The sequence below is a fragment of the Elephas maximus genome, chromosome 13, assembly GCF_024166365.1.
Source record: "Elephas maximus indicus isolate mEleMax1 chromosome 13, mEleMax1 primary haplotype, whole genome shotgun sequence".
Classification (NCBI taxonomy): Eukaryota; Metazoa; Chordata; class Mammalia; order Proboscidea; family Elephantidae; genus Elephas; species Elephas maximus.
Window position 1 is genome coordinate 47540033 of NC_064831.1, and position 16670 is coordinate 47556702.

Here is a 16670-nt window from a genome sequence, read left to right on the forward strand (position 1 = left end):
GGTGTGGCTGAAGGACAGCGGGGGGGATTTGCTGTGGAACGCCCTGACCTTTTTTTTTTTTTTACATTGCTCACATTTTAAAAGGGGATTCAGAGAGCTGTGTCCATTAAGGCTGTCATGTGTTTTCATTCATTCAGTGCCCGCTATGTGTGGGACACTGTTTTGAGTGCTGGAATGTGACAGTCAGGAAGCTGCCTTGCTGGCATGCCAGTGGTGTGGGACATAGTGACAGGTTTTGGTCCACAGATGCTCGATTACCATGTGACATAATTGTACTAGATACTGTGGGAGGTGAATAAATGAAGACGTGGTCCCTGCTTAAGAGCTCTGGTCTTAGTTGTTGTTAGGTGCCGTCAAGTCGGCTCCGACTCAGTGACCAATATGTAGAACAGAACGAAACGCTGCCCGGTCCTGCACCATCCTCACAGCGGTTTTTATGCTTGAGCCCATTGTTGCAGCTACTGTGTCAATCCATCTCGTTCAGGGTCTTCCTCTCTTTTGCTGACCTTCTGCTTTAGCAAGCATGATGTCCTTCTCCAGGGACTGATCCCTCCTGATAACATGTCCAAAGTACGTGAGATAAAGGCTTGCCATCCTTGCTTCTAAGAAGCATTCTGGTTGTACTTCTTCCAAGACAGATTTGTTGTTCTTCTGGCAGGCCATGGTATATTCAGTACTCTTCGCCAACACCGTGGTTCAAAGGCATCTGGTCTTAGAGCTGGACCTAAACCCTGGCATGGCTCCTGACTCAGGTGAGAGACCTTGGGGGAAATTACTTAGCTCTCAGAGTTCCCTCCGTAAAGTGGAGGAAATTGTATCTCCCATGCCAGGAGTGTTCTGAGGATCGGATCAAAGGAGATTCCTCTTATTCCATTTAGCACACGGTGTACAATTTAATCTTCCCAATTACACGATGAAGTCATCATTAATAACCTTCCTTTAGGCACTGGAAAACACTCGCAGCGGATAAAAGCTTGTCCAGAGTTGGGGTTTGACCTGAGTCTGTCTGCTTCTTAAGCCCATGCATTGTACCTCTGTTTTCCTTTCCTGCTATTTTAGTAGAGTTCTTATATAATCCCCTGTGCATCTTTTTAGTTATACTAAAGTGTACATGACTGCTGCCCAGGGAAAGTCTGGCTTTTGACCAAGGAGCAAAGCCACTAACTTGAAATGCAAATAGGATTTTTATGATGTGTGTAGCCTCCCTCCTCCTGTTCCTGTTGTGGCTTAGTTTCTCAGTGGGCTTACAGGCTCCAGGGCAGTCAGGGTTGGAGGACATCTGGCATGTGATTCTGAGGGTGTGGTTGATCTCAGGCAGTGAGTTCTGTGGGGTGATGGGAGAGATGGGGGGTGGGGTCAGCTGTCATGATGATGGGAGAAGAGATAGGAAGAGTGGTGGGGAGCGTTCGATCTGTTGGAGAAAAAAATGTCTTTAGGGTGGGAGTGGGAGATGAGAGAACAGCATTTTGAGAGGTCCAGAGATAAAAACACGTGTAACAGAGTTTTTAAAAAAATCTTTTTGTATTTTAGTTTCCATTATGGATTTACAGAGATAGGCAGTATATGAATTTCGTTTACTTCATTGCTCAAAAAAAACGTTTGCAGTTGGAAAGTCTATTTTATTGAGAATTCTTTCAAATGTTTTAAATTTGTGTGCCAGTGGAGCTGTCTGTGCACTCCAAAGAATCTGATATCTCTTAATTTTTGTTAATTCCTGAAAATTAAACAAGAAGAAATAATTAGCATCATGCTAAAACAAAGAGTTAAGTTTTTTGGACATCTTTGTAGTCCCTGGATTTTGCAAATGGTTAATGTGCTTGGCTGCTAACTGAAAGGTTGGAGGTTTGAGTCCACCCAAAAGTGCCTTGGAAGAAAGACCAGGTCATCTACTTCCAAAAAATCAGCCATTGTAAACTCTGTGGAGCACAGTTACACTCTGACACACAAGAGGTTGCCCCATGAGTTGAAGTTGACTTGAGGGCAACTGGTCTGATCCTGTCCTCCGAGGTGTCAAGTGGCAGGGAAAGGCCTTTATTTGCTTTCAGCTTTCTGTGGAACCTCAAATATCAGTTTTTGGTTTTTGTATCTGTGAGGAGAGTCCCACGAGCTAAAAGGCTCTCAGATCTTCCTTGTTTTCTGAAAATGGTCTTGACCTTTGAAGTTGGAAATGTGTCTTCCATCCTGCAACCAGGAGCTGTGTGTTCCATTACTTGTCTTCAGAATTGCAAACTTTTAAAGACTTAGATAGCTCTGCCTCGGTGGGAGAGCTTTCAGGAGTCCTTTCAAGGGGTAAGAAAGGTGAAGGACACATCTTAAACATCTTTTTGGGTGTGAATTCTGTATTTTTTTCAGAAAATGTGGGGAATATAAAATACCAGTCACTGAATTTGAAAACTAAAGTTGGGAACATAAAACACAATAAACTAAGTGGTAATATATGTATTGACCAGGTAAAGAAAGAGAAAAGGGATCAAAACCAAGCAGCAGTGGAACAGGCATTGATGTGGTAGAGACCAGTCCGTGGGGAAGGAAGGAGGTGACTTCCAGAGCTGGAGGGATGGGTTCTCCGCAGAAGGCCAGCATGGCATCTGAGCTCCTGGGGCCCAGTGGGGTGTGGCCAGAATAGTCTCAGTGACTCCTGCTTTCAAACTGGTGGTTGATTCTGCGAGGTCTCCAACTCTAGGACAGAGTGAACCTTGGTGCAGGCTTGTTGTTTCTTCTTTGCCACCGTCCTTTCTGTATGTGGTGGGTTTAGGGGGGAGGTGAAATACCTCATGTTATAAAAATTTAATTTTTTTCTCCAAACAAAAATGTTGGTTACCATTGTAAAGAGATTTACAGAGATTCAAACGATATTGAATAGTGTAAAGGAGATAGCAATTCTGCTTTCGTTTTCAAGCTTCAAAGTTTATTTTTGAAAAAGTTTTCCCCAGGGAATTCTGAAGGCTCGATTGTGTGTGTGAAGGCATTTCCTTTGAAATCGTGAAAGCTTGATCCATTTTCTGCCTTTGCATTACAGACCACATAGAAAGACAGACAGGTAGCAAGCATACAAAGTTAAGTTTAGCAAGGCTGCCTCTTGTGTCTTATTTGAGAATACATTCAAACTATGTCCGTTTGGCTAACTTAGATTTCCACACTCTGATTTGTCACTTCCGTGGAGTTGGGGCTCTAATATGGGTATTCACACACAAAGTCCGTGCCTTCCCACCAGCCCTACAGACAAGCCCTTTAGGAGCACGCATTTTGTCCGCTGTTGATCTTGTGGTTATTGTTAGACTGGCAATGACCTCCCTCTGAACGAGGCAGCCGCAGGCTCCACTGGGGGAAATTACATTTTGGTTTGTGGCTTACTTCTAATTTCCTGGATGGACCTCAAGACTACACTAAGGCTCATTAGCTTCCTACCCTCATTTTAGATGTCCTTTTAAGTGACTTGTACAGTAAAAGAGAAGTATTCATTAAAACAAGCATATAACGGAGTTCTCCCCCTTAAGCCCAATAGCATGCTGGGTTCTTGGGCCACCCTGGGCCTGGCTGGCGGGAGTGTTACCCTGGGGAAGGAAGGGCCAGGGTCCAGATGGCCCAGCCGCATTTTCTCTGTAGCCATCACAGCCTCTGGAGTGGCTGATGAATATTCTCTAAGACTTGGAGGTGCCACTGGAAGTTAGAGTGGTGAAGGGGTGTATGGACCCTCATTACGTGACTAATCTCTTTGCTCAGCTGATAACATGTGATGGTCCAGAGAGAGGAAATGTTTCTATCTGGCATGGGTTCACAGTTCTTTCAAGAATTTAGCTCTTTGTTCTTACTCGCAAACACACTCACTGATCTCACTAACTAAAGCAATTATCATCATTTAGCAGTCTTTTCTGAAAGCATTATTTCCACTCCAAATCACCATTTTCATTTGCCAAGTGCCACAGTGTTGCATCCTGGCAATCGATCAGCACTCACTGCCAAATTATGTAAGCCCCTGGTTGGGTTTTACCCCCGACTGAGCAAGTGTGTCTGTGGCGTGCTTTACGATCCTAACATAGCCCAGTGTCTGAAAATGGGGAACAGCTGCCCTAAATTCATTAATTAATTCAGTGTTTACACTTTGACCGGGAAGGAAATCCACATTTGCTTAAGACAGCAGTGCCCAGCTGGGAAATGTCATTTCATGAAAATATTAAAGTTTGTTGTCAAGGAAATGTAAATTGTGGACATTTCGTGAAATTCAGACATGCAGATTAATTTATCAACAGGGAACTAAGACTGTAATATATCAAGGTGGCCGTATTCTAACATTGAATTATTATTATTATACAGGTAGTAGAAGCAGCTAATGAAAAAAGACTATAAAGCCCTAGAAAAGAATTTTACTGATAAATATTGGAAGAAATATTTTTATCAAAAAGCCAGTGTAGGCTAAGAAGAGCTTATTGGTGAGAAAAGTCATCTCCTGGCACTTAGTAAATACAACCCAAAAAGAGCGCCATGGTGAATATATTAGCTTGTCGAGAAGCTCCTCTATGTGGAAAATATTTGTTATAAACTTTAATAAAAATGAACACTTCTGGAGATCCAGAATAAAAGCATGTCAGTGCTGCTTGGAAACGGTGATCAAGACACTCAGTCATTTTTGTGGCCTTCAGTCTAAGGCACATTTGATATACTTGTCTTTAGTTTTGAGGTGTTGTACAAACATCGTTGGCCTTATCAAGCTAGGTTAAGTTTAAAAGCAGGTGAATTGAGCACCTGTGTTTATCTCCTTCTCAAAAATCCCGTTGAAACAATAGAAAAGGAATGAAAAAATGTGTAAGCCCACAAGGACAAAGAATGGCAGTGGAGACCTCAGCAGAGGGAGCTCAGAAGTAAATGGAGGAGTGATAATTGAGTTACAGAGTGATGGAAGCTTCAAAGTGAAAGTGTCAGCAGTGTGGAAATGAGGCAATTCCTCTGCAGAACTGCTGAGAGGCTCAGAAATGGAAGGCACCAGTTACTGTAGAATGTAGGGGTGAGGGCCAAAGTCTAGGCAATTATCTAAGATAATTCAGAACAATTATTTGAAAACTAAAGAAGTAGACCTCCACTTTCTCCTTTCCATGCTGAACATCTGGCCAGCTACACGTCCCTGTCCCTCTTCCTCATCACAGCAGAAGACTAGGTCTGTTCTTTGGAAAAATTGAACAGGAATAGTGTTGGAGGATGGGTATGGGGGACCGACATGGCACTGAACAAGAGTTGGGACCTCCAGTGGTCTTCCCCTGCCCCTATCTCATGCCAGCAGACAGGTGATTGCAACCCCAGCAATGTATTAGAGGATTACTTTCTTGGGAAATTGAACAGTTCCAGAAAAAAAAAGTCCCCAGATATTGAAATTTGCTGTTTCCTCAGTGGAAACCTTGGTTCCCTTTTTTCAGCATTCATTGAAGCTCACTAGCTAATGAGCCCTCTTTATTCATACAGACCCGCTATTCTGCTTTTAGGACTTACCTCTTAAATAGCAGTCAGGCAGCTAAGAACCTCGAGTCACAGTAAGTCATGTTGGGAAAACTGTCAACATGAAAGACAAGGGAGCAAAACAAGTAATAAGAAGAAATCTTGAAGAAGATAGAGATGTTGCAGAAAGCAGAAGAAAACTTATTTTTTAAAAAAGCTTGTTAAGATTCTGAGAGCAAAAGAAGATATTACATTTCTAGAATAAGAACAGCATTTATGAAATGGAAACAATTGGATAACCTGGAAATTAAAAATCTAGTAGTTCAAATTAAAAAAAAAAAAAAGCTGAGGATACATCTTTCAAAATGTAGAAGAAAAGAATTGAAAAACAGAAGAGTAAAGAAATAAAGAAAACTTGAAATTTGGTCCAGAAGATTCGGCATTGCCAATATAGGAGATTCAGAAAATAAGAACAGGAAAAAAAAAATAGAAGGACATTACTGCAGTAATAATATAAGAACGTTTTACAGAACTAAAGACATAAATTTCTGCATTGAAAGAGTATACAAAGTGCCCACGATGTAAATTTTGAAAGACCCACACCCAGGTGTGCTATTGTGAAAGATCAGAACACCGGGGATAAAATAAAGGTCCCAACACCTTTCTGAGAAAAATAAACAGGTCACACACAAAAGAAAGGATATCATAATAGCACCAGAATTCTTAACAGCATCCCTAAAAGCTAGAAGACAGTGGAGCAATACTTGTTTCAAAAGTCTGAGGAAAAATAATTTCTAACCTAGATTTTATATCCAGCTAGACTATCAGTCAAAAGTAAGCGTAGAATAGAGACATTTTCCAAAATACAAGGACTCCAAATTTTAATCACTTAGACCTTTTATTAGAAAGCCACTGGAGGTGTGCTGGACCAATAGATAAACTAAGAAAGAGGAAGACAGGGGATTCAGAAAAAAAGATAGCAGTCAAAGAAAGAGCTCTAGACCCTAAAATAGGGCAGGAGGATGAAGGGCTGCAGAAGTGAGGTTACTAGGGAAAAGAAATTACCAATTTATCTAATATTTTGGTCATTTGGAAATTAATACTGGTGAGGAGCCCTGATGGCTCAGTGGTTAAGCACTCAGCTGCTAACCGAAAAGTCACTGGTTCAAACCCACCAGCTGCTTTGTTGGAGAAAGATGTGGCAGTCTGTTTACGCAAAGATTGTTGGTTGTTAGGTGCCATCTGGTTGGTTCCAACTCATAGCGACCCTAGGTACAATAGAATGAAACACTGTCCGGTCCTGCACCATTCTCACAGTCGTTACTAAGTTTGAACCTGTTGTTACAGCCACTGTGTCAATCCATCTTGCTGAGGGTCTTCTCTTTTTTGATGACCCTTTACCAAGCATGGTGTACTCAAGGGATTAATCCCTCTGGATAACATGTACTTTTTCCAAGACAGATTTGTTCATTCATCTGGCAGTCCATGGTATATTCAGTATTCTTAGCCAACACCATAATACAAAGGCATCAGTTTTTCATGGGTCTTCTTTATTTGTTGTCCAGCTTTCTCATGTAAATGAGGCGTTTGAAAATACCATGGCTTTGATCATGCACACCTTTGTCCTCAAAGTGATATCATTGCTTTTTAACACTTTAAAGAGGCCTTTTGCAGCAGATTTGCCCAATGCAGTATGTCGTTTGATTTCTTGACTGCTGCTTCCATGGGCGTTGATTGTGGATCCAAGTAAAGGGAAATCTTTGACAGCTTGAGTCTTTTCTCTGTTTATCATGATGTTGCTTATTGGTCCAGTTGTGAGGATTTTTATTTTCTTTATGTTGAGGTATAATCCATACTGTAGGCTGTAGTCTTTGATCTTCATCAATAGGTGCTTCAAGTCCTCTTTGCTTTCAGCAATGAAGGTTGTGTCATCTGCATATTGCAGGTTGTTGATGGATCCTCCTCTAATCCTGATGCCCCGTTCTTCTTCATATAGTCCAGTTTCTCAGATTACTTGCTGAGCATACAGATTGAATAGGTATGGTGAAAAAATATAACTCTGATGCACACCTTTTCTGATTTTAACCCCTCATTATTCCCTTGTTCAGTTCAAATGACTGCCTCTCGGTCTATGTACAGGTTCCGCAATTAAGTGTTCTAGAATTCCCATTCTTTGCAATGTTATCCATAATTATGATCTACACGGTAGACTTGGAAACCTAATGGGGCAATTCTACTGTGTCCTGTAGAGTCACTATAAGTTGTAATTTGACTCCACGGTGACGGATTTGGGTTTGGTTATATAGAAAACCAGACAAGTACAAAAAAGTTGTCAGTTGTTAACTCTAAAAAAGCTAAAGGTTATGTAAGAAAGGAAAGATCACCATAGTATACAACCTGGCTCTTTGGTGAACAATACTTACATCATCTTAAGAATGTAAACAGTTAGCTCTAGATGTTATTACCGAGAGGTTAACGAAATGAGAAATAGGATATATATATGGAGCATTTGCCTAAACAGGAAGTTAATAGCTATGTAAAACTGATAAGTCAAAAAACCGCAGCCTGGTGTATTTTTAGCAACACAGAGTAAGTACTAGAAGAAACAGATAAAATTTGCAGGTAGCTGTCTTTGGGGAATGTGATGGGATCTGGGAAAGTGTGGAGCTCAAGAGTACAGGTTTTCATTATGTCTTGTGTTCCTGTAATTAAAAATTAAATTATTTTAAAATGTTAGTATAATTTTGATGAAAATGCAAGTAGACATAGTGAAATAATTGGAACTGGTGACATAATGATGAATGTGTACCTCTCTGAGTTGTTTCTCACCTGTAAAATGGGGAATGGTGATGTTTTAAACCAAAACCATTGCTGTCAAGTCAGTTCTGACTCATAGTGACCCTATAGGACAGAGTAGAACTGCATTATAGGGGTTCCTAGGCTATAATCTTTACAGAAACCGACTGCCAGATCTTTCTTCTGCGGAGTGGCTGGTGGGTTCCAACTGCTGACCTTTTGGTTAGCAGCCGAGCACTTTAACCACTGTACCGCCAGGGTTCCTTGATGATATTTTACAGCTGAAAAAATAACCACCAAGACAAAGTGGCAACACCATGCTAATAGTGGGAGACTAATGTACCCGGCAATCCCCAAAACAAATTGGAAAGACGAGATGAGTAGGGATGTGCTGTCACTGAACTAAGTAATTGGTAAAGGTAGAGAATGTTATTTTGAATGCCATCCCCTAAAATGGAGACTACAGCCAGCAGCCACGGTACATTGACAAAAATTGTCCCTATATTTGCCCAAAGGAAACTTCAATAAATTTCTAAAAGATAAAGTAGTAGAGACTTCATTTTCTGACCCAGTACAATAAAGCTAGAAATTAACACCATATAGAGACAAAAGGCCTCCAAATCAAAACAAAAAACCTCAAAATACTTGATATGAAAAAAACTTTATCAAAAACAACTCTTGGGTCAAAGAAGAAATCAAACCAAAAGTTTAAACTATCTAGAAAATAATAGAAACATTGCTGGAATAGAAAATGTTGGCTGCCTTCTCAATGTCTATTCTCTTTTTTCTTACTAACGTTGATTTTTTTTAAGAATGGCAATGTCCAACTAAAAATCAGTTACCCAGCCTCCTTTGCCATTAAGGGGTGGCCATATGATTAAGTTCTGACCAAGGTGATGTAAGGGACTATTGATGGATGGGGCTTCCAGGAAAGCTCTTTAAAAAGAATGTTGGCTAAGCTTCTGATCTGAGCTTATGCATATGTGATGCTGTGATTTTAAGGTATGAAACCCAAAGCAAACAAAAAAACCAAACCTATTGCCATCGAGTTAGCTGCTGTGCTCTTAACCACTGCACCATCAGGGCTCCATTAAGGTATCTAGTACATGCTGAAGATGGATGAGTGGAAAGATAAGCATTCCTCATAGATATCATGGGGTCATTGCAGCCCTGCACTTCCAACCTCTGAGAAAAAAAAAAGTCCTAACTCATCTAAGCTGCTTTTTGGGTCTCTTTGTTGTTAGGAGCCAACGTAACTCCTAACTGACACAGTTATATATCACAATTTTTGGGATGTAATTCAGCAATGAAAATAAACAGTTGAAGCATCCAAGTCAAGAAATTACATGCAGAACAACAAAATAAAATGGGAGAAAATAAAAGGAAATAGTAAAGGTCAAAGTAGAAATCAATAAATAAGAAAATTAAAAAAAAAATTGATAAATCTAAATCTAAGAGCTAGCTCTTTAGGGGAACAAAAATTTAAAAACTATGTATGTACGTACGGATATACATACCGAACAGAACATTTCAAAGGGTGGCTTTAGAAGACCATGTAAACTGTTACAATGACGTGTGCAAAGAGCTGGAGATAGAAAACCAAAAGGGAAGAATATGCTTGGCGTTTCTCAAGCTGAAAGAACTGAGGAAAAAATTCAAGCCTCGAGTTACAATAGCGAAGGATTCTGTGGCGAAAGTATTAAATGATGCAGGAAGCATCAAAAGAAGATGGAAGGAATACACAGAGTCATTATACCAAAAAAATTAGTCGATGTTCAACCATTTCAAGAGGTAGCATATGATCAGGAACCGATGGTACTAAAGGAAGAAGCCCAAGCTGCTCTGAAAGCATTGGCAAAAAACAAGGCTCCAGGAATTGATGGAATATCAATTGAGATGTTTCAACAAACAGATGCAGCACTGGAGGTGCTCACTCGTCTATGCCAAGAAATATGGAAGACAGCTAGCTGGCCAACTGACTGGAAGAGATCCATATTTGTGCCTATTCCCAAGAAAGGTGATCCAACCGAATGTGGAAATCATAGAACAATATCGTTAATATCATACGCAAGCAAAATTTTGCTGAAGATAATTAAAAAAAGGCTGCAGCAGTATATAGACAGGGAACTGCCAGAAATTCAAGCTGGTTTCAGAAGAGGACTTGGAACCAGGGACATCCAGAAGGATGTTTATCTGTGTTTTATTGACTATGCAAAGGCATTTGACTGTGTGGACCATAACAAACTATTGGTAACATTGTGAAGAATGGGAATTCCAGAACACTTAATTGTGCTCGTGAGGAACCTTTACATAGATCAAGACAGTTGTTCAGACAGAACAAGGGGATACTGATTGGTTTAAAGTCAGGAAAGGTATGCATCAGGGTTGTATTCTTTCGCCATACCTATTCAATCTGTATGTTGAGCAAATAATCTGAGAAGCTGGACTAAATGAAGAATGGGGCATCAGGACTGGAGGAAGACTCATTAACAACCTGCATTATGCAGATGACAACTTTGCTTGCTGGAAGTGAAGAGGACTTGAAGCACTTTTAATGAAGATCAGAGACCATAGCCTTCAGTATGGATTGCACCTCAACATAAAGAAAACAAAAATCCTCACAACTGGACCAGTAAGCAACATCATGATAAATGGAGGAAAGATTGAAGTCAAGGATTTCATTTTACTTGGATCCACAATCAACAGCCATGGAAGCAGTAGCCAAGAAATCAAACGATGCATTGCATTGGGTAAATGTGCTGCAAAGGACCTCTTTAAAATGTTGAAAAGCCAAGATGTCACCCTGAAGACTAAGGTGTGCCTGACCCAGTCCATGGTATTTTCAATTGCATCATATGCATGTGAAAGCTGGACAATGAATAACGAAGACGGAAGAAGAATTGATGCCTTCGAATTGTGGTGTTGGCAAAGAATATTGAATATACTATGGATTATTGCCAAAGGAATGAATAAATCTGTCTTGGAAGAAGTGCAACCAGAATGCTCCTTAGAAGCAAGGATGGCAAGACTGTGCCTTACATATTTTGGACATGTTTTCAGGAAGGATCAATTCCTGGAGAAGGACATCATGCTTGGCAAAGTATAGGTCAGCTGAAAAGAGGAAGACCCTCAACCAGGTGGATTGGACACAGTGGCTAAAACAATGGGCTCAAGCATAACAAGGAGTGTAAGGATGGTGCAGGACTGGGCAGTGTTTTGTTCTGTTGTGCATAGGGTCGCTAAGAGTTGTAACTGACTCGATGGCACCTAACAACAACAACAGACATACACACATATTCTACTAGCTAGTCTAATCAAGAAAGGAGGAGCAAGCCCAAACAAACCCAATTAGTTTATGAGAAATAACAGATACAGAGTGTCTTAGTCATCTGGTGCTGCCATAACAAATATCACAAGTGGATGGCTTTAACAAAGAGAAATTTATTTTCTCATAGTCTAGTGGGTTACAAGTCCAAATTCAGGGTGTTGGCTCAAGAGAGAAGGCTTTCTCTCTCTATCGGCTCTCGAGGAAGGTCCTTGTCTTCAATCTTCCCCTGGTCAAGGAACTCCTCAGGTGCAGGGACCCCATGTCCAAAGGACACGCTCTATTCCTGATGCTTTCTTGGTGGTATGAGGCCCCCTGTCTCTCTGCTCGCTTCTTTCTTTTATATCGCAAGAGATTGCCTCAAGTCACAAACCAATCTTGTAGATTGAGTCCTCCCTCACTAACACAACTGCTGCCCATCCTCCCTCATTAACATCATAGAGTCAGGGTTTACAACATACAGGAAAATCACACAATACCGGTATCATGGCCCAGCCAAATTGATACACACATTTTTTGGGGGGACATAATTCAATCCATGACATAAAGGAAATGATTTATACTTTGTAAAACTCTGTGCGAATGCATTTGAAAATGTGGATCACATGGATTATTTTCTTGGAAAACATGCTATGTGAATGACCATACAATAGAAAGAAAACTTGAGAAGGCCTCAAATAACAAAATAATTGAGCCAGTTGTCATTTGTGACCTATGGTTTTTTATCTTTTTGGGTCTTCTTTGTTGCTTTTTCGTACCGGTAGAAGTGAATTTCTAGGGAGGACACCGCAGAGTGTGTCCGCTAGGGTGGGTGCCTTGCCTCGTGATTTTTATGCCGTCCTCTGATCAGGACGGCCCACACTAAAATGGTGAAGGCAATGATTCTTGGCATCATGGCCCATCACAAAATAAAGAGTGCCAAGTATTCAGTATTTTGCCACATTTTTCAGATCAATAGACTAGAACTTCTTTGGTAAGAATAAAAGATTAAATATTATTTTTGATAACTTATTTTCACTGACCATCTAACAAACACTAAGGTAAAAATGTTTTAAACATTATGTCCAAATAAAAAAGTGTTAAAGATTCTAAAGCAGGATTGTGTGTAAAAAAAAAAAAAAAGGTAAATGTGTTGCTTTAAGAAAAACATGAACAGTATAAGAAAAGAGAGAAAAATGGTGAGCATCAGAACTCCTTAGTCTTAATTATTTTAATGGAGAAGTACCTTGTTCTCAAATGCTAGTAACTGAAATATCCTAATGGTTAAAAATAAATAGCATAAAGTGTGAGGAAACCAACTGAGAGAAAAAAAAAAGCAGACGAGTGGTGGCTTGGAATCGAATGTGGACCTCTTGCATGAAAGTGAGAGCTCTACCAGTGAACCACCATTACCTTCTCACAGAGTGTGCTAGAAACAGAATAATGAAGTTATTGCCAAAGGCGTCAGGTCATCACACCAGTCACCTACCCTAAGGTCAGGCGTCAAGCCCTCTGATGGCCAACACTATGGCACCGTGGGGTCAGGGGTGTCCAGAAAAGCCTATTTGTACAAGTCAGGAAGTGCCATCCTGCCTTTGGTTCTGCAGCATCCTTGCTGTTTGAAGTGTTTTGTTTTTGTTGAAGTTTTTCCCTCATAAATGTTATAATCTTCATTTAAACAGACATAATTCTAACTTAATATCCTCTTTTTACCCCATTTTTCCCTGGTAGCTGAAACAGTGAACCATGGAGGTGTATTTCGGTGAATATCAACACGTGCAGCAGGAATATGGTGTCCATCTGAGACTTGCAAGCGATGAGACCAAAAGACCAAGAAATTCCCAGCACTCTAAGGCAGGCTCTTATGGTGTCAGTATTAGGGTGCAGGGAATTGATGGCCACCCCTACATAGTCCTGAATAATGCGGAGCGGTGTCTGGCAGGCACATCGTTTTCTGAAAACGGACCGTCATTTCCACCTCCAGTGCTAAATGACCTGCCTCTGCATTCCAGCAATGGGCCTGCGCTTGAGGAGAGCGATGCAGAAGAATTGCAGCTCCCAGAAAACCCATATGCCCCACCCAGTCCAACGAGGAACTTGAAACAAGCCACTCTGTACGAGGGCAAGAACGGAGTCGTAGACCACAAAGACAGACCGGTGAAGCCATCTCACATGCTTAACTTTCAGAGACACCCAGAGCTTTTGCAGCCTTATGACCCTGAGAAGAACGAGGTGAACCTACAAAACCACCAACCTCCCGAGGGTAATTGGCTAAAAACGTTAACAGAAGAAGGTCCCAATGATAAGAAGCCCTGGACTTGCTTTCCCAAACCTAGCAATTCCCAGCCACCCACTAGCCCTCCCCTGGAAGACCCAGCAAAACCCAACGTGACAGCCATTCGTTTATGCAGCTCCTTGGTCATAGATGACCCCAAAAAACAGACGTCAGTGTGTGTAAATGTCCAGAGCCATACCAAGGAGGGGGCGGCTGAGGGGGCCCTTCCACCTAGTGGGAGGCTGCTAACAAGCCACACCCCACACACCCATCCTGAATCTAAGAAAACCAGGCCGGATGTTCTTCCCTTCCGGCGACAGGATTCAGCTGGCCCTGTCCTGGACGGATCTCGGTCCCGGAGATCCTCCTCGTCATCCACAACTCCCACTTCAGCCAACTGCCTGTACAGATTTTTACTTGATGATCAGGAAGGTGCCATCCATGCCGACAATGTGAATCGTCATGAAAATAGAAGGTATATCCCCTTCTTGCCAGGAACCGGGAGAGATATTGACACGGGGTCCATTCCTGGTGTGGATCAATTAATTGAAAAATTTGATCAAAAACCCGGGCTTCCAAGAAGAGGAAGGTCTGGGAAGCGAAACAGAATCCATCCAGATGATAGGAAAAGGTCCAGAAGTGTGGATAGTGCCTTTCCATTTGGTCTGCAAGGGAACTCAGAATACCTGAGTGAATTCAGTCGGAACCTGGGTAAGTCAAACGAACATCTCCTGCGCCCATCCCAGGTGTGCCCACAGAAACCGCCCACTCACGAGCACCGTGGGAAGCAGATTGTGGGCCGAACCTTTGCAAAGCTGCAGGGGGTGACTCAGGGTGCCCAGGGTGTTGCCCCCAGGCCACCCCAGCAGAACAAAGACGGAAACATTCAAGAAGACAAAGGCAGTCTGGGAGGTACATTGATGCATGGGTCCTCCCTCCCAGCACAGAAGAGAAAGGAGGAGGAGGTAAAAACAGCCAGGGCAACGCTGATGTTGCAGAACCGGGCCGTAGCAACTTCACCTGATTCTGGTGCCAAGAAAATATCAGTGAAGACATTTCCATCCACCTCAAACACTCAGGTAGTACCATGGGGTTTTGTTTCTCCTTTGAAATCATTGAAAGGACATACTTGTGTTGCAGGAGGCTATAGGAATACCTGTCCTTCATTTTTAAGCAATAATGGCACAATTGATTTTTCTAGGGCTTTCATTATAAATTATGTCCTGTTGACAGTGGTATGGTTTCCTTGTTATTGTGGTGTTGGGTCGATTCTGACTCATAGTGAGACCCTATATGACAGAGTAGAACTGCCTCATAGGGTTTCCTAGGCTGTAATCTTTACAGGAGCAGATGGCCAGGTCTTTTACCACGGAGCCAATGGTAAGTTTGAACCGTCGACCTTTCTGTTAGCCACCAAAGACTTAACCACTGGGCCACCAGGGCTCCTTTATGGTTTCCTAGTTAATTCAAATACAGTGAGATTTCCTTTGTGGTCTTCTCTGTGTGAAGTAACTCTCAAACACTATCGAGAGGCCTGAGTTTTCCATTTGTATACCAGTGAAACTGCAAAGTACGAAGAATTTGTTTCCACACAGAGGTTCAGTGCTTAGTTCGCACGGATATATAAAATATCCTCATGAAATTCAGCTACTGGTTTAATTTCTGGGCTGAGAAATTAGGTTAATCCTGAAGTGGTGGAATTTAACTGGTACATTTAGGATATTGGTGAGTAACAATAAAGATAACGACGGTGATAAAGTGGCAGTAATTTTGGTAAATGCCAGGCATGACTTGCCACACATTACAGGCTCCCACTGACCCCAGGAAGATGGGTGCTGTTACCCTCAGTTCACAGGTGAGGAGAGGGAGGGGAGGAGAGCCAGGTGATTGGCCCAGGGCCATGCAGCTAATACGGAGTGGAGCCGGAGGTCTTAGCATCCTTACCTGAGGAATCCTTTCTGGAAAGCAGGCATGTGTGTGGGAGCTTCAGCTTCAGGGTTTAGCCTTCTTCCTGGAAAGGTAATCCCATGATCTAATAACAGATGTTGTGTTCCAGGCCACACCAGATCTGTTAAAAGGCCAGCAAGAGCTCAGTCAGCAAACCAACGAGGAGACTGCCAAGCAGATACTTTACAATTACCTCAAAGAAGGGTAAGTAATCTTCCTTAAAGGCACGAAGTAGTGTAATTCCTGGCGGTGTGCTTAATCTCCCCTTCTGAGGCCTTGCGTTTTACCCCACCAACCCCCTCCACCTCCCAGTCCTGTATGAGCCTTTGAGGGGTAAGTATCAACGCATGGAGTTCCATAACAGCATTAAGGTGGGGGGTTGGGAGGGGAGTGTAGGGAATGCTTTAAAAATTAAAAGTGAGTATATTATTAAAATGACCTTTTACTGCCCTGGTGGTGCAGTGGTTAAGAGCGTGGCTATTAACCAAAAGGTTGGCGGTTCAAATCCACCAACTGCTCCTTGGAAACCCTATGGTGCAATTCTACTCTGTCCTATAGGGTCATTATAAGTTGGAATTGACTTGATGGCAATGGGTTTTTGATGGGTTTTTACTGTTTCAAAGACAAATGCAAAGACAGGAGGAACGTTGGAATGTCTGCTTTCAATTTTGAATCTGCCATCACCTCGCTTTCTCCCATGCACACAGTAGTTATCAGTCCTCCTTTATTGGAAGTTACAAATAAAAACACACATTCCCTCCCTCACATTGGCCAGGAGCCCCTGCTTTCATCATTGTTAAAGCATGTGTAGAGTCATTTAGAAGCTGTGCTTTCTCCACTTATCTTGGAGGTTGATTTTTGAGTAATCTGGTTTTCTCTCCTGACTGACATACTAACTGCTCTGGAATGCTAGGCAAGGAA

The 16670-nt window shown here is 41.8% G+C and overlaps 1 protein-coding gene across 4 annotated transcripts in view; it reads left to right on the forward strand.

The window, feature by feature from the left end:
• CGNL1 (cingulin like 1) overlaps nt 1-16670 on the forward strand; it is a 189597-nt gene that overhangs the window by 54041 nt on the left and 118886 nt on the right. For all 4 annotated transcript variants that reach the window (XM_049905311.1, XM_049905309.1, XM_049905312.1 and 1 more), the window contains 2 exons: nt 13259-14881; nt 15859-15953. In XM_049905311.1, the coding sequence (XP_049761268.1) occupies nt 13274-14881; nt 15859-15953 (1703 nt within the window). In that variant the 5' untranslated portion in view covers nt 13259-13273. The remainder of the gene's footprint in view (nt 1-13258; nt 14882-15858; nt 15954-16670) is intronic.